We start from the raw sequence: 18,531 nt of genomic DNA, 5'->3' as shown, positions 1-18,531 counted from the left end.
TGAGGTTAGTCAGTGTATTTATTATAAAACAGTGTGAGGACCCACTAAGAGTTATAGAGGTTTTAGTCAGTGTATTATTATAACAGTGTGTAGGGCCAGACTAAGGAGTTACTCAGAGTTAGTCATGTATTTATTTATAAACAGTGGTTAGGGGCCCACTAAGAGTATACTAGAGGTTAGTCAGTGTATTCATTATAAACAGTGTGAGGCCCACTAAGAGTTACTAGAGGTTAGTCAGTTGATTTATTATAACGTGTGAGGGCCCACTAAGAGTTACTAGAGGTTAGTTTCAGTGTAATTTATATAACAGTGTGGGCCCCACTAAGAGTTACTAGAGGTTAGTCAGTGTATTTATTATAAACAGTGTGAGGGCAGACTAAGAGTTACTAGAGGTTAGTCAGTGATTTATATAAACAGATTGTGAGGTCCACTTAGAGTTACTAGAGGTTAGTCAGTGTATTTATTATAAACAGTGTGAGGCCCACTAAGAGTTACTAGACGGTTAAGTCAGTGTATTTATTATAAACAGCTGTGATGGCCCACTAAGAGTTACTAGAGGTTAGTCAGTGTATTTATTATAAACCAGTTGGAGGGCAGCACTAAAAGTTTACTAGAGGTTATTCAGTGTATTTATTGTAAACAGAACATGTGAGGGTCCACTAAGAGTTACTTAGAGGTTTATCAGATGTATTTATTATAAACAGTGTGAGGGGTCCACTAAGACGTTACTAGAGGTTTTAGTTCAGGTGTAATTTATTATCAAACAGTGTGAGGCCCACTAAGAGTTACTAGAGGTTAGTCAGTGTATTTATTATAAACAGTGTGAGGGCCCACTAAGAGTTACTAGAGGTTAGTCAGTGTATTTATTATAAACAGTGTGAGGGTCCACTAAGAGTACAGAGGTTAGTTACAGTGTACTTTATTATAAACAGATGTGAGGGATCCACTAAGAGTTACTAGAGGTTGTCAGTGTATTTATGTTATTTAAACAGTGTGAGGGCCCAACTAAGAAGTTACTTAGAGGTTAGTCAGTGTATTTATTATAAACAGTTGTGAGGGCCCACTAAGAGTTACTAGGGTTAGTCAGATGTCATTTTATTTATAAAAACAGTGTGAGGGCCCACTAAAGAGTACTTAGAGGTTAGTCAGTGTATATATAAACAGTGTGAGGGAGAGGACTAAGAGTTACATAGAGGTTAGTCAGTGTATTTATTATAAAGCAGTGTGAGGCCCACTAAGAGTTACTAGAGTTAGTCAGTGTTATTTATTATAAACAGTGTGAGGGCCCACTAAGGAGTTACTAGAGGTTGTCAGTGTATTTATTATAAACATGTGAGGGACTAAGAGTTATAGAGGTTAGTCAGATGTATTTAATTAAAAACAGTGTGCGAGCGTCCACTAAAGTTACTAGAGGTTAGTCAGCTGATATTTATTTATAAACAGTTGAGGCGGCCCACTAAGAACGTTACTAGAGGTTAGTCAGTGTATTTATTATTTAAACAGTGTGAGGGAGGACTAAGAGTTACTAGAGGTTAGTCAGTGTAGTTTATTATAAACAGTGTGAGGGCCCACTAAGAGTTACTAGAGTGTTAGTCAGTGTATTTAATTTAAAACAGTGTGAGGGGATGGAGACTTAAGAGTTACTAGAGGTTAGTCAGTCTGTATTTATTATTAAACAGTATTGACGGGCAGACTAAGAGTTACTAGAGGTTAGTCGTGCTATTTATTAAAACAGTGTGAGGCCCAACTAAAAGAGTTACTAGAGGTTAGTCAGCTGTATTTTTATAAACAGTATGTGAGGAGACTAAGGTTACTAGAGGTTAAGTCAGTCGTTATATTATTTTATAAACAGTGTGAGGGCCCACTAAGAGTTACTAGAGGTTAGTCAGTGTATTTATTATAAACAGTGTAGGGACCCCACTAAGAGTTACTAGTGAGCGTTTAGTCAGTGTATTTATTACTAAACAGTGTGAGGGCCCACTAAGAAGTTACTAGAGGTTAGTCAGTGTATTTATTATAAAACAGTGTTTGAGGGTCCCACTAAGAGTTACTAGAGGTAGTCAGATGTATTTATTTTATAACAGTGGTGAGGGGAGACTAAGTAGTTACTAGAGGTTAGGTCAGTGTATTTATTATAACAGTTGTGAGGCCCACTAAGAGCTTTACTAGAGGTTAGTCAGTGTATTTAATTATAAAAGTGTGAGGTCCACTAAAGACGTTACTAGGGTTAGTCAGTGTATGGTATTTATTATAAACAGATATGTGATGGCCACTAAGAGTTACTAGAGGTTTAAGTCAGTGTATTTATTATAAACAGTGTCGAGGGCCCCACTAAGAGGTACTAGAGGTTAAAAGCTACAACTCCTCTCTGTTGTCTGGTCCATGTCTGTGGTGGTTGTTGACATGTTGTTTTCTGTTTCTTCCTGTTTGTTTAGTGACCGTTCTGACATGGCTGCTGGATCCTCCAGACCCGTATGTAACAAGCTCTCTCATTTCCTTACTCTCTCTGTCCTCCTTTTATAAACTCCCTGCTCTGATTTTTTGGGTTAAACATACTGTGTAAACGCTGTTCTGATTGGTAACCAGTTAACTCTGAGTTGTTATGGTGATTTTAATATTCTGTTCTGATTGGTCACCAGTTAACTCTGAGTTGTTATGGTGATTTTAATATTCTGTTCTGATTGGTCACCAGTTAACTCTGAGTTGTCATGGTGATAATATTCTGTTTTGATTGGTTCCAACTGATGTTCTCTGTTGTTGTTGTAACTCACTGTGTGTTTTTAATGTTGTTCAATGTGTTGATGGATCTGAACTATATTGTGACTGTATTTCATATTGAAACAAGGGTTATCGTGGTGTTGTTAGCCTGCCACTTGTACAGAGCCTCCCCTGTGTGTTGAGACAATGCTTCATAATCCTTACAGGCATGACGATGACGGGTTATTACTATGCTGCTTTACTTCAAATGAATGGGAAATTCTGCTTTTTCTTTCACGTGGTGTTATAGCAATGAGTTTGAGGTATTGACTAAGACTAATGCATTGATACCTTGTATGGATACCTGTGTGTGACTGTGTGTGTGTGTGGGGTGGGGTAAATCGGTAAATCATTTGGTTCCTGTTCAACAGTTGTTCTAAAACTGAAGTTAATTGCTGATATTTGGCTGTTCTAATGTTGTTCTCTCATCATATTCTGACATTTTAATATGGACTGGACATAGTTGATCCTTTGTTCTCTCAAAGTTTATTTTATTTTTACTACAAACTACTTAGAAATGCAATGCATTTTGTCTACTTTGCAATACATTTTTTACTTAAAGCTAAACTGTAAACTAGGTGTTAAGTATTTACTATGATGAGTACTGAATCCACRATCATGTTTGGTACAGAGTTACAAAAAAAAAAAGCGTTGCAATGATGATGATACCATTACGACATCACAGAGACTATTATGACATCACTGAAATGATCTATTATGACATCACAGGGTTCTAACTGGGCTGACTGTGTGGCATGGTAGGTTCCCGTGGCGACAGGGTTGTKTTTGGTTGCTGCTGTACGCTGCCAGAACTGTCAATAAAGAGGTTATGTGTTCTGTTGTGAGCACGTGCACCACCACACCAGACCCTGTGTCTTCCCTTCACAGTGACCTCTGAACCTACCAACCTACCAGCCTCTACTATGATGATGATGATGACAGCGACGACGAAGAGTTTATAGCTTACTAAACCAGACCTCTCTACCCTCCCTCTTCCCCTTTGTCCCTTGACCAGCGTTATGATGGCTATTGTTTACTACTATTGTATGATGGTTATTGTAGTGAAAGTATTGTTAAAAGAAACACATTTTATTATACTGTTTTGCAGTGTTGCCATAATGCACTAGATAGATCATCCTATGTGGACCCATAGCGCCTCACTCCAGACCACTGCTGTAGAYGAGGAGTMGTGAAGGCAACATGGTTCACTTCAACTGTTACCCATATAGCTACATGCAGTGGCTAGGAAGTAGGATCTTGGGTTAACTGGTGTAACGTGAGCTAATCGGTTACCTAGACCAGCCTTGCTCTAAAACTTAATCTGTTAGCCCATAGTCTGTTGCCTAGCTCTGGACTTAATCCTGTTAGCCCATAGTCTGTTGCCTAGCTCTGGACTTAATCCTGTTAGCCCATAGTCTGTTGCCTAGCTCTGGACTTAATCCTGTTAGCCATAGTCTGTTGCCTAGCTCTGGACTTAATCTGTTAGCCCATAGTCTGTTGCCTAGCTCTGGACTTAATCCTGTTAGCCCATAGTCTGTTGCCTAGCTCTGGACTTAATCCTGTTAGCCCATAGTCTGTTTGCCTAGCTCTGGACTTAATCCTGTTTACTTCATAGTCTGTTAAACTAGACCGGCCTAGCTCTGAATTTAATCCTGTTAGCTCAGTCTGTTGCCTAGCTCTGAATTTAATCCCTGTCAGCCCTAGTCTGTTGCCTAGCTCTGGACTTAATCCTGTTAGCTCATAGTCTGTTGCCTAGCTCTGGACTTATCCTGTTAGCCACATAGTGTAGTAAGGGCCACAACAGCTATTATTACTTCTACTGGTGTAGCTAGCGGGCTGTAACCAACTACTACTATTAGTTACACCAGTAGTAGTATTAGTAAACAGCTAGGCTGGTCTAGTTAGTAATACCAACTACTGCTACCAATGTAGCTAGCGCAGCTGTAAATACCACCTACTACTACCATTAGTGATGTAGCTAGCCAGGCTGTAATACCTACTACTACTGGTGTAGGCTAACTCATTGTAATACCTACTACTAATGTAGCTAGCCAGGCTGTAGTACAACTACAACCTTACTGGTGTAGCTAGCCAGGCTGTAGTGCCAACTACGACTGGTGTAGCTAGCGCAGCTGTTATAGCTACACCAGTAGTCGTAGTTGGTAACTCAGCTGTAGTACCAACTACTACTACTGCTGGTGAAGCTAGCCAGGCTGTAGTACAACTACTACTACTGGTGTAGCTAACTCAGCTGTAATACCTACTTTTAATGTGCTAGCCAGGCTATAGTACCAACTACTACTGGTGTAGCTAGTGCTAATACCAACTCTATGCAAATAGTGGTTGAAGCTAGCTGTTGTAATACCAACTGTTACTTACTAGTGATGTAGCTAGCTTAGCTGTAATACCAACTACTGGTGTAGCTAGCGCAGCTTGTAAAACCAACCTACTGGTGTAGCTAGCGCAGCTGTAAAACCAACTACTACAAGTGTAGCTAGTTTAGCTGATACCAACTACAATTACTAAACTACTGGTGATGTAGAGCCAGCCTGTTAAACCAACTATACTACTGATGTTGCTAGCTCATCTGTTTAGCTACACCAGTAGTAGTAGTTGGTAACTCAGCTGTAGTACCAACTACTACTATGCTGGTGAAGCTAGCCAGGATGTAGTACCAACTCCTACTACTACTGGTGTAGCTAGCCAGGATGTAGTACCAACTCCTACTACTACTGGTGTAGCTAGCCAGGCTGTAGTACAACTACTACTACTGCTGGTGAAGCTAGCCAGACTGTAGTACCTACTACTACTGCTGGTGAGCTAGCCAGGCTGTAGGACCAACTACTACTACTACTGGTGTAGCTAGCCAGGCTGAAGTACCAACTTCTACTACTGGTGTAGCTAGCCAGGCTGTAGTACACTCCTACTACGGTGTGAAAGCTAGCGGCTGTAGTTCAACTACTACTACTGCTGGTGAAGCTAGCCAGGCTGTAGTACCAACTACTATATGGTGTAGCTAGCCAGGCTTAGTACACTACTACTACTGGTGTAGCTAGCCAGGCTGTAGTACCACTACTACTACTGGTGTAGCTAGCCAGGCTGTAGTACCAACTACTACTACTGGTGTAGCTAGCCAGGCTGTAGTACCAACTACTACTACTGGTGTAGCTAGCCAGGCTGTAGTACAACTACTACTACTGGTGAAGCTAGCCAGGCTGTAGTACCAACTATCTTACTACTGGTGTAGCTAGCCAGGCTGTAGTACCAACTACTACTGCTGGTGTAGCTAGCCAGGCTGTAAACCAACTACAAACTACTGGTGTAGCTAGCCAGGCTGTAGTTAAAACTACGACTGGTGTAGCTAGCGCAGCTGTAAAAACCAACTATTACTACTAGTGATGTAGCTAGCGCAGCTGTTATAGCTACACCAGTAGTCGTAGTTGGTAACTCAGCTGTAATACCAACTACTACTACTGCTGGTGAAGCTAGCCAGGCTGTAGTACCAACTACTACTGGTGTAGCTACCATGCTGTAATACCTACTTTAATGTAGCTAGCCAGGCTATAGTACCAACTACTTACTGGTGTAGCTAGTGCTAATACCAACCACTACTGCAAATAGTGGTGAAGCTAGCTCAGTTTAATACCAACTGTTACTACTAGTTGATGTTGCTAGCTTAGCTGTAATACCAACTACTACTACAGGTGAAGCTAGCGCAGCTGTAAAACCAACTACTACAAGTGTAGCTAGTTAGCTGTAATACCAACTACAATTACTACAAACTACTAGTGATGTAGCTAGCCAGCCTGTTAAACCAACTACTACTACTGATGTTGCTAGCTCAGCTGTTTTCCCAACTACTGGTGTAGCTGCGCAGCTGTAAAACCAACTACTACTGATGTTGCTAGCTCAGCTGTTGCTACACCAGTAGTTGTAGTTGGTAACTCAGCTGTAGTACCAACTACTACTTACTGCTGGTGAAGCTAGCAGGCCACCCCCCCCCCATCAGTTCCTGTGTGAATCTCAATGTTTTGCGGTTCCTCCTCACGTCGTATTGGAGGAGAAGGAAGACTCTGCTGCGTTCGTCCCCTGGGTACAGATCTAGGATCAGTTTTCCCTGCCACCGATCCTTACCATAACCATTCGTGTGGAAATGAAGAACTGAGCCCAGATCAGTGTTTTAGGGGGGAAACTTGACCCTACAACATTGGTGTAACTGTCACACTGTAGTAGTGATATGAGTTGACTGGATGTATGTGATCTGCCTCTCTGGCTATGGAATGGGTTGATCAATCTGTGTGTCCTTGATTCCTCACCTATCTCCTCGCCTCCTCCTCAAAAGACAGGTGGGGATGGTATCTTCTCCCTCCCAATGTCTTTTCAGAAGGAGACGGGGGGGAGCCATGTCCATCTCTAGATTGAGTCCGTGTCTGCTCCCAGGCAGACAGGTGGTGGATGTCCACCTTGACTCTGTTCTGTCTTAATGTTGCTCTTCTCCTTCAGACCGACTCGTCACCGTCCGTCACCCTGGCCCAGCTCTCTAAGGTACTGTCTCTCTCTGTGTGTGTTTGGTCTTTGGGAATCAGGTTGGGGTTCATTTAATTTCAACTCATTTAATTCGGGGCATGAATTAAAATGTAAATTGATTTTCACCTTACAACTCCTTGTCATCCTCCTCTAACTCCACTCCTCATCCCTCTCTTCTCTCCTCATTCCTTTTGCCTCATTCCTCCTCCCTCTCCTCATTCCTCCTCCCTCTCCTCATTCCTCCTCCCTCTCCTCATTCCTCTCGCCTCATTCCTATCGCCCATGCTCCTCCCTCTCCTCCCTTTCTCTTCAGACTGCCAACCTAGCGGAGGCCAATGCATCAGAGGATGACAAGATCAGAGCCATGATGTCCCAGTCCAACAGTGAATATGACCCCATACAGTGAGTGTAATACACACAGTAGGGTTGGGCGGTATTCACGTCATCATGCCGTCCTCCTCATCCCAGAGGATTTACAGTAGGGTTGGGCGGTATCCACGTCATCATGCCGTCCTCCTCATCCCAGGGGATTTACAGTATCATGGACTGTATGGTTGTCACCCTGTCATGATACACCATCTAAGCTACAATGTTGTGTGCCTTCAGACTATGTAGTTACCATCTACACTCGGTGATTTACTAAAACTGATCCATTGTGTGTTTAGCTCAGAGACTAGTTTTCAACCATCACACTAAATTACATGTTGTATGTTATAGTGTGTAGGTGTCACCATTCACACTATACTACATGGTTGGCTCCTGCTTCATCGTGAATCTAATGTTACACCACATCACACTACAATTCATGGTTGGGGTCCTTCAGGCAGTTCCACCATCACCACTAAATATTTCATGTTTTTGCTTACGCCTCAGGGGACTAGTCTCTACGCATCACCACCTAGCTATATATATACAAGTTTTGGTTGCTTCAAGGAGGACTAATGGTTCACCAATCAACACGTAAAATACATGATTTGTGTTCCTTCAGGACTAGTCTCACCATCACGACTAAAATACATGTTGATGTTACTTCAGGGAACTAGTTTCACCAATCACAGCTAAAATACTCATGTTGTTGTCCTTCAGGACTCAGTTCACCATCACAGCAAATACATGTTGTGTTACTTCAGGGGACGAGTTCACACATCACCACTAACTACATGTTCTGTGTTGCTTCAGGGGACTAGTTCACATCACACTAAATACATGTTGTGTTCTTCAGGGGACTAGTTCACCATCACACTACTTATCATGTTGTTACTTATCAGAGGCTGACTAGCTTCACCATCACACTAAATACATTTGTGGTCTTCAGGGGCTTAGTTCACCCATCACACCTCAAAATACATGTTGTGCTTCTATTCAGCCGGGAGCTAGGTTCACCAATCAAGCACTCAACATTACATGTTGTGTTCCTTCAGGGGACTAGTGTCACCACCATCACTACTAATTACATGTTGTGAATTGTTTTCAGGGGACTAGTTCCCAGCCTCATATCAATCACATAAACATACATGATTGTGTTACCTTCAGGGGACTAGCTTACTCCATCACACTAAATACATGTTGTGATTCCTCTTCAGGGGACTAAGTTCACCATCACACTAAATACATGTTGTGTTCACTTCAGGGGACTTAGTCACATCACACTATAATACCATGTTGTGTTCTTCAGGGACTAGTTCACCATCACACTAAATACATGTTGTGTACTTCAGGGGACTAGTTCACTCATCAACACTAAATCATGTTGTGTTCCTTCAGGGACTAGTTCACCATCACACATAAATAAATGTTGTGTTCCTTCAGGCGACTAGTTCCACCATCAACACTAAATTACTGTTGTTCTCTTCAGGGACTATTCACCATCACACTAAATACATGTTGTGTTCTTCAGGGGACTAGTTCACCATCACACATAAATACATGTTGTGTTCCTTCAGGGACTAGTTCACCATCACACTTAAATACATGTTGTGTTACTTCAGGGACTAGTTCACCATCACACTAAACTACATGTGTTCCTTCAGGGGACTAGTTCACCACCACACTAAATACATGTTGTGTTCCTTCAGGGGACTATTCACCATCACACTAAATACATGTCTGTGTTCTTCAGGGGCTAGTTCACCATTCACACTAAATACATGTGTGTGTTACTTCAGGGACTAGTTCACCATCACACTAAATACAGTTTGTGTTACTTCAGGGACTAGTTCACCATCAACTAAATACATGTTGTGTTACTTCAGGGGACTAGTTCACCATCACACTAAATTACTGTTGTGTTATTCAGGGGACTAGTTCACCATCACACTAAATACATGTTGTGTTCTTCAGGACTAGTTCACCATCACACTAAAATACATGTTGTGTTCCTTCAGGGACTAGTCACCAGTCACACTAAATACATGTGTGTTACTTCAGGGGACTAGTTCACCATCACACATCTAAATACATTTTGTGTTCACTTCAGGGGACTAGTTCACATCACACTATAAATACATGTTGTGTTATTCAGGAGACTAGTTCACCATCACACTAAATACATGTTGTGTTACTTAGGGACTAGTTCACCATCACACTATACATGTTGTGGTTCCTTCAGGGGACTAGTTCACCATCCATAGCATCTAAATCATGTTGTGTTCCTTCAGGACTAGTTTACCATCACCACTATAATACATGTTGTGTGTCCTTCAGGGACTAGTCTCAATCACACTTAATACATGTTGTGTTGATTCAGGGGACTAGTTCACCATCACACTAAATACATGTGTGTTAACTGTCAGGGGACTAGTTCACCATCACACTAATACAATGTTGGTGTTCCTTCAGGGTACTAGTTCACCATCACACTAAATACATGTTGTGTTACTTCAGGGACTAGTTCACCATCACACTAAATACATGTTGTGTTACTTCAGGGTACTAGTTCACCATCACACTAAATACATGTTGTGTACTTCAGGGGACTAGTTCACCATCACACTAAATACATGTTGTGTTACCTTAGGGACTAGTTCACCACCACACTAAATACATGTTGTGTTACTTCAGGGACTGAGTTCACATCACACTAAAAATAATGTTGTGTTACTTCAGGGGACCTAGTTCATCCATCACACTAAATACATGTTGTGTTTACCTCTGGGGACTAGTTCACCATCCACACTAAATACATGTTGTGTTACTTCAGGGGACTAGTTCACCATCACACACTAAATACATGTTGTGTTGCTTCAGGGACTAGTTCACCATCACACTAAATACATGTTGTGTTCTTCAGGGGACTAGTTCACCATCACACCAAATACATGTTGTGTTCCTTCAGGGACTAGTTCACCATCACACTAAATACATGTTGTGGTTACTTCAGGGGACTAGTTCACCATCACACTAAAATACATGTGTTGTTACTTCAGGGGACTAGTTCACCATCAACTAAATACATGTTTGTGTTCTTCAGGGACTAGTTCACCATCACACTAAATACATGTTGTGTTCTCTGGGGACTAGTTCACCATCACACTAATACATGTTGTGTTCACTCAGGGGACTGTTCACCATCACACTAAATACATGTTGTGTTCTTCAGGGACTAGTTCACCACACACTAAATACATGTTGTGTTCCTTCAGGGGACTAGTTCACCATCACACTAAATACATGTTGTGTTCTTCAGGGGACTAGTTCACCATCACACTAAATACATGTTTTGCTTCGGACTAGTCACCATCACCTAAATACATGTTGTGTTCTTCAGGGGACTAGTTCACCATCACACTAAATAATGTTTGCAAAACATTCAAACAGAAAATATCTTTGTTTTCATCCATGACAACAGAAATGCAACACTATTCGAGAGCAAGTTTTATTTATTATTTATATTTTTATTAAAGTTTTGGAAAGGCCATCAGATGTCTTAGAGAGATTTCAGCTACATTTCCTAATGTTCTGCTTTAAGTTAATCTTGCAAGATATTCTGTGTTAAATATAAACATTTTATCCTGAAAAAAGGCAGAATTCTGACCAAAATATAACCTAGGAAATGCAATGGACCTCACGATACGATCACGATCTTAGGCACTGATACGATGTGTTTGTTGCGATTCAATACTGTGATTTTTATTGGTTTTCGATGTTCCAGACATATTGCCTCACCACTTGTCGCTGCTATGATACAGGAAGATCAGAGGTAGTTTCACAAAGACAATGTTAACTAGCATTAGCTCAGTGACTGGAAGTCCTACAGGAACACCAGCATCTGTTCATCCACTCTGGGGAAGTGGGGCCCGGGTCACCGGTTAGACTGGGGGGCGCCTGGCTCACCGGTTAGTCTGGGGGGCGCCCTGGCTCCACGGTTATTCTGGGGGCGCGCCTGGCTCACCGGTTATCTGGGGGGCCCCTGCTCACCGGTTAGTCTGGGGCGGGGGGGCCTGGGCAAGAAAAGTTTGAAAACTCCTGTGTTAACTCACAGTCGTCGCAGTAGGGTTACCACAGCAGGGTATGACAACAGCATCACTCATCAGGTCGTTACCTGGAACAGATTAGAAGACAGTGATTCAAAGACATTTTAACAACAAATGCTGCTCAGATGTAATTTTTTGGTGTTTTGCCAAAGATTTCCTAGTTAAATCAAACCAATAAATAAATTGTATAATTAAATGTAATAATAATAATGAGTTAATTACAGATGGGGCAGAGCAGCTCATCGGGGATTGGATCAGCCTCATCTTCAGACGATGACGCTTCACGAGGAACAAAGGGGGACGTTCCTTCTTACCAGAGCATAGGCCTCCCTGCAACACATTATATTATCTATACTCTCTCCTTCCTACCCAGAACACAAAAAATGAGCATAGGTAGAGAATGAGCGAGACACACAAGAGAAGAGAAGAGAGACCAGAGAGACAGACAGAGACAGACAGAGACAGAGACAGAGAGACAGAGAGACAGAGAGACAAGAGACAGAGAGCCAGAGAGACACAGAGGACAGAGAGACAGAGAGACAGAGAGAGAGAGAGAGAGAGAGAGAGAGAGAGAGAGAGAGCAGACAGACAGAGAGACAGACGAGACAGACAACAGACAGACAGACACAGACAGAACAGACAGACACAGACAGACAGAGACAGACAGACAGGACAGACAGACAGACGACAGAGAGACAAGACAGAGAGACAGACAGAGAGACAGACAGAGAGACAGACAGAGAGACAGACAGAGAGACAGACAGAGAGAGACAGACACAGAGGAGAGCGTGGTGGTACTTACGCGTCTATAGCAGGAATAGCATATTCTCCAGTGCTGGTCAACATGGCTCCTTTAGTTCCTGGTTCAGCTTCACCATAAAGCTCTGAGGGATCCCTTACTGGTCCTGACTGGCTTAGGAGCCCTAACTCTTATCCTACAACACAATCATATTATGTTATGTAGTGTAATGTATGATCCCTACTGGTCCTGACTGGTTAGGACCTTATACTCTTATCCTCAACACAGATACATATGTCATGTTATGTAGTGTATAGTAGTATCCTTACTGGTCCTGACTGGCTTAGGAGCCTCTATACTCTTATCCTCAACACAGATACCATATGTCATGTTATGTAGTGTATATGTAGTGATCTCTTTACTGGTCTGACTGGCTTAGGAGCTCTCTTACTCTTATCCTACAACACAGATACATATTCATGTTTGTAGTGTATATGTAGTGATCCTTACTGGTCCTGACTGGCTTGGAGCCTCTATACTCTTATCCTACACAGATACCATATGTCATGTTATGTAGTGTATAGTAGTGATCCCCTTACTGGTCCTGACTGGCTTAGGGCCTCTATACTCTTATCCTACAACACAGATCCATATGTCATGTTATGTAGTGTATATGTAGTGATCCCTTACTGGTCCTGACTGGCTTAGGGCCTCTATACTCTTATCCTACAACACAGATACCATATGTCATGTAATGTAGTGTATATGTAGTGATCCCTTTACTGGTCCTGACTGGCTTAGGGCCTATAACTCTTATCCTACAACACAGCATGTAGGTAATCATGTTATGTAGTGTTATGTAGTCGTACCATTGCATGTCAGTGTGTGATTGTGTCCTTCTTCAGCCACAGCAAAGCAGGTGTAAGTTTTTATGTAGTTTATGTAGTGGTATGTATGTTATGTAGTGTTTCTATTTGTAGTGTCGTACTCAGTCTCAATGGGCATGATTTGATGTAGTGTCCATTCTTAGCCAACGATACCAGTGTAGTGTTATGTAGTGTTATGTAGTGTATAGTGTAGTGTCGTACCATCTATCGCATGGGGCAGTGGTTTGATGTAGTGTCATTTCTGCCACACGCGATAGCAGGTGTAGTGTTATGTAGTGTATATGTAGTGTCGTACATCTGCATGGGGCAGTGTCTGATGTAGTGTCCATTCTTGCCACAGCATAGCAGTGTAGTGTTTTATGTAGTGTTATGTAGTGTAATATGTAGTGTCGTACCATCTGCATGGGCAGTGTTTGATGTAGTGTCCATTCTTGCCACAGCGATAGCAGGTGTAGTGTAATGTAGTGTTATGTAGTGTATATGTAGTGTCGTACCATCTGCTGGGGCAGTGTTTGATGTAGGTCATTCTTGCCACAGCGATAGCAGGTGTAGTGTTATATGTAGTGTTATGTAGTGTATATGTAGTGTCGTACCATCTGCATGGGGCAGTGTTTGATGTAGTGTCCTTCTTGCCACAGCGATAGCAGGTGTGTGTTATATGTAGTGTTATGTAGGTATATGTAGTGTCGTACCATCTGCATGGGGCAGTGTTTGATGTAGTGTCCGTTCTTGCCACAGCGATAGCAGGTGTGTGTTTTATGTAGTGTTATGTCGTGTTATGTAGTGTCGTACCATCTGCATGGGCAGTGTTTGATGTAGTGTCCGTTCTTGCCACAGCGATAGCAGGTAGTGATATGTAGTGTATGTAGTGTATGTGTGTATTGTAGTGTTATGTAGTGTCCGTACATCTGCATGGGGCAGTGTTTGATGTAGTGTCCGTTCTTGCCACAGCGATAGCAGGTGTAGTGTTATGTAGTGTTATGTAGTGTATATGTAGTGTCGTACCATCTGCATGGGGCAGTGTTTGATGTAGTGTCCGTTCTTGCCACAGCGATAGCAGGTGTGTGTTATATGTAGTGTATATGTAGTGTCGTACCATCTGCATGGGCAGTGTTGATGTAGTGTCCGTCTGCCACAGCGATAGCAGGTAGTGTGCAGGCGTGGTCCGATGGCCTTCTTAGAGTAACTGGAGAAAGACACAGAAAAGTAGAGTCAGTGAGCACCAGTAGACCCAATACTGGGTCGACTCCCAAACAACTAAAGAGCGTTGAAGCGTGAGGCTAAACTTGTCCCGTTTTGGTCCCGTAGCTACCACATTGAAGCATGAAGCGTACCCTACACAGAAACTCTGTACACAGAGCATCATCTTGCGTCACCCATCATCTGTGGTTCATCCTGCCGCTGAGTCTGTTTAAACATTAAACTACAGTTTACTAAACAACAGAGGTGTGGAGTCCACACTCGAGTCTGACTCCAGTCACAAATAAAAACGACTTGATAGAAAATAAAACAACTTGAGACTCTACTTTGACTTGAGATTGAAGACTTTTTGAAAAAAACCAGGTTTGTAACATTTTTGTCACAATTTCGCACGGAGTCTCCTTGATAGCAGCCGACACAGTAAGCTCTCAAAACAAAAAGGAAAAGATTGTAAATGTGATCTTTCAACTAATTGTTTATACATTTGGAAACTATCAAATGTATGCTCAAGTAACAAGGTAGTGAGCATAGGGTATTGTGTGTAATTGCAATGTAATCAATTTTAAATAGGTTAAGTAACAATGTGGATAAAGTCAAGTGGGGGGGTTCTGAATACTTTCGAATGTATATATATCTTTAGATGGTTTTCATTTTAATGTAAAAAGCCAAAGAGACCGGACTATACAGCTCTATTGAGTTGACGACATTGTATTTATAGATTTTAAAAAAATGTTTTTTTTTTTACACTGACTTGAATAAAATTGTGATTCGACAGATGCCAGAGAAGCTACCTGCCCGAGTGCATTGCCCCAACTGTAAAGTGGTGGAGGAGGAATAATGGTCTGGGGATGTTTTTCATGGTTCGGGCCCCTAGTTCCAGTGAAGGGAAATTTAAGCTACAGCATACATGACATTCTACAAGATTCTGTGCTTCCAACTTTTTGGCAACAGTTTGAGGAAGGCCTTCTTTCCTGTTCCAGCATGACAACTCCCCCGCGCACAAAGCGAGGTCCAAACAGAAATGGTTATCGAGATCGGTGTGGAAGAACTTGAATGCTTGCAAGAGCCCTGACTTCAACCCCATCAAACAACTTTGGGATGAATTGGAACGTTGACTGCGAGCCAGGTCTAATCACCCAACATCAGTTCCCGACCTAACTAATGCCCTTGTGGCTGAATAGAAGCAAGTCCCTCAAGCAATGTTCCAACATCTAGGGAAAGCTTCCCAGAAGAGTGGAGGCTGTTAGAGCAGTAAAGGGGGGACCAACTCCATATTAATGCCCATGATTTTGGAATGAGATGTCATGTAAGTGTTATACAGTTGAAGTCGGAAGTTTACATACACCTTAGCTAACCACATTTAGCTCAGTTTTTCACAATTCCTGACATTAATCCTAGTAAAAAAATCCCTCTCTTAGGTCAGTTAAAGAATCACCACTTTATTTTATGAATGTTAAAATGTCAGAATAATAGCTGAGAATTATTTATTTCAGCTTTAATTTCTTTCATCACATTCCCAGTGGGTCAGAGGTTTACATACATTCAATTAGTATTTGGTAGCATTGCCTTTAAATGTTTAACTTGGGTCAAACGTTTCAACAAGCGTTCCGGCAATAAGTTGGGTGAATTTTGGCCCATTCTCCTGACAGAGCTGGTGGTGACTGAGTCAGGTTTGTAGGCCTCTTGCTCGCACATGCTTTTTCAGTTCTGCCCACATATTTTCTATAGGGTTGAGGTCAGGGCTTTGTGATGGCCACTCCAATACCTTGACATTGTTGGCCTTAAGCCATTTTGCCACAACTTTGGAAGTATGCTTGGGGTCATTGTCCACTTGAAGACCCATTTGCGACCAAGCTTTAACTTCTAGACTGATGTCTTGAGTGTTGCTTCAATATATCCACATAATTTTCTACCTCACGTGCCATCTATTTGTTAAGTGCACCAGTCGCTCCTGCAGCAAAGCACCCCACAACATGATGCTGCCACCCCCGTGCTTCACGGTTGGGATGGTGTTCTTCGGCTTGCAAGCCTCCCCCTTTTTCTTCCAAACATAACAATGGTCATTATGGCCGAACAGTTCTATTTTTGTTTCATCAGACCGAGAGACATTCCTCCAAAAAGTACGATCTTTGTCCCATGTGCAGTTGGAAACCGTAATCTGGCCTTTTTATGGCGGTTTGGGAGCAGTGGCTTCTTCCTTGCTGGCCGGCCTTTCAGGTATGTCGATATAGGAATCGTTTTACTGTGGATATAGATACTTGTACCTGTTTCCTCCAGCATCTCACAAGTTCTTTGCTGTTGTTCTGGGATTGATTTGCACTTTTCGCACCAAAGTACGTTCATCTCTAGGAGACAGAACGCATCTCCTTCCTGAGCGTATGACGGCTGCATGGTCCAATGGTGTTTATACTTGCGTACTATTGTTTGTACAGATGAACATGGTACCTGCAGGCATTTGGAAATTGCTCCAAGGATGAACCAGACTTGTGGAGGTCTACAATTTTTTTCTGGGGTCTTGGATGATTTCTTTGGATGTCAGCAAAGAGGCACTGAGTTGAAGGTAGGCCTTGAAATATACTCCACAAGTACACCTACAATTGACTCAAATTAATGATTAGCCTATCAGAAGCTTCTAACGCATGACATCATTTTCTGGAATTTTCCAAGCTGTTTAAAGGCACAGTCAACTTAGAGGATGTAAACTTCGGACCCACTGGAATTGTGATACAGTGAATTGTAAGTGAAATAATCTGTCTGTAAACAATTGTTGGAAAATTACTTGGGGTCATGCACAAAGTAGATATCCTAACCGACTTGCCAAAACTATAGTTGTCAACAAGAAATTGTGAGTGGTTGAAAAACGAGTTTAATGACTCCAACCTAAGTGTATGTAAACTTCAGACTTCAACTGTATGTACATCTTTTGAGCTGGATTGCCTGTCTTTGCAATTAGTTTAGTTGCTCTCGTTAGCAATATTTAGCTAGCAGCCTCCATGGAAATTCTCTATCATATATACTAATTGTGTGTAAGCATTCTGGTAAGACCACCCAATGGGCTTTTTTGTTGTTGTATTTTGAGCACTAAGACATTAATACTGTAAATCCCTGGATGAAAGGACGGCATGACAACGTGATGACGTGGATACCGCGCCAACCTACTGTAAATCCTCTGGATGAGGAGGACGGCATGATGACGTGGATACCGCCCAACCCTACTGTAAATCCTCTGGGATGAGGAGGGCGGCGTGATGACGTGGATACCGCCCACCTACTGTAAATCCTCTGGATGAGGAGGACAGCATGATGACGTGGATACCGCCCAACCCTACTGTAAATCCTCTGGGATGAGAGACGGCGTGATGAACGTGGATACCGCCCAACCCTACTGTATCCTCTGGGATGAGAAGGACGGCAGATGACGTGGATACCGCCCCCCTACGTAAATCCTCTGGATGAGGAGGACGGCGTGATGACGTGGATACCGCCCAACCCTACTGTAAATCCCCTGGGATGAGAAGGACGGCATGATGACGTGGATACCGCCCAACCCTACTGTAAATCCCCTGGGATGAGAAGGACGGCATGATGACGTGGATACGCCCCCTACTGATAATCCCCTGGGATGAGAAGGACGGCATGATGATGGATACCGCCCAACCCTACTGTAAATCCCCTGGGATGAGGAGGCGGCATGATGACGTGGATACCGCCCAACCCTACTGTAAATCCCCTGGATGAGAGAGGAACGGCATGATGACGTGGATACCGCCCAACCACTATGTAAATCCCTGGATGAGAAGGACGGCATGATGACGTGGATACGCCCAACCCTACTGTAAATCCCCTGGGATGAAAGCGACGCATGATGACGTGGATACGCCCAACCTACTGTATAATCCCTGGGATGAGAAGGACGGCATGATGACGTGGATACCCCACCTACTGTAAT

At 42.5% G+C, this 18,531-nt stretch overlaps 1 protein-coding gene and 1 long non-coding RNA gene across 2 annotated transcripts in view; one reads left to right on the top strand and one right to left on the bottom strand.

Moving 5' to 3' along the window:
• Positions 1–6,754: 6,754 nt before the first annotated feature.
• Positions 6,755–18,531, top strand: part of LOC139026504 (E3 ubiquitin-protein ligase RBBP6-like) — a 17,136-nt gene continuing 5,359 nt past the window's right edge. Inside the window, exons 1-2 of the mRNA XM_070441843.1 lie at positions 6,755–7,302; positions 7,598–7,686. Of these exons, the coding sequence (XP_070297944.1) occupies positions 7,213–7,302; positions 7,598–7,686 (179 nt within the window). The 5' untranslated portion in view covers positions 6,755–7,212. The remainder of the gene's footprint in view (positions 7,303–7,597; positions 7,687–18,531) is intronic.
• Positions 11,217–12,646, bottom strand: LOC112077822 (uncharacterized). Its single transcript, XR_002895507.2, has 3 exons — positions 12,559–12,646; positions 11,979–12,086; positions 11,217–11,824 (listed from the first exon to the last, which is right to left on the bottom strand). It is a non-coding gene; the product is annotated as an uncharacterized lncRNA (long non-coding RNA).

Source organism: Salvelinus sp. IW2-2015, unplaced genomic scaffold (assembly GCF_002910315.2).
Source record: "Salvelinus sp. IW2-2015 unplaced genomic scaffold, ASM291031v2 Un_scaffold4944, whole genome shotgun sequence".
Lineage (NCBI taxonomy): Eukaryota > Metazoa > Chordata > Actinopteri > Salmoniformes > Salmonidae > Salvelinus > Salvelinus sp. IW2-2015.
This window is presented reverse-complemented; position numbering and strand designations above follow the sequence as displayed.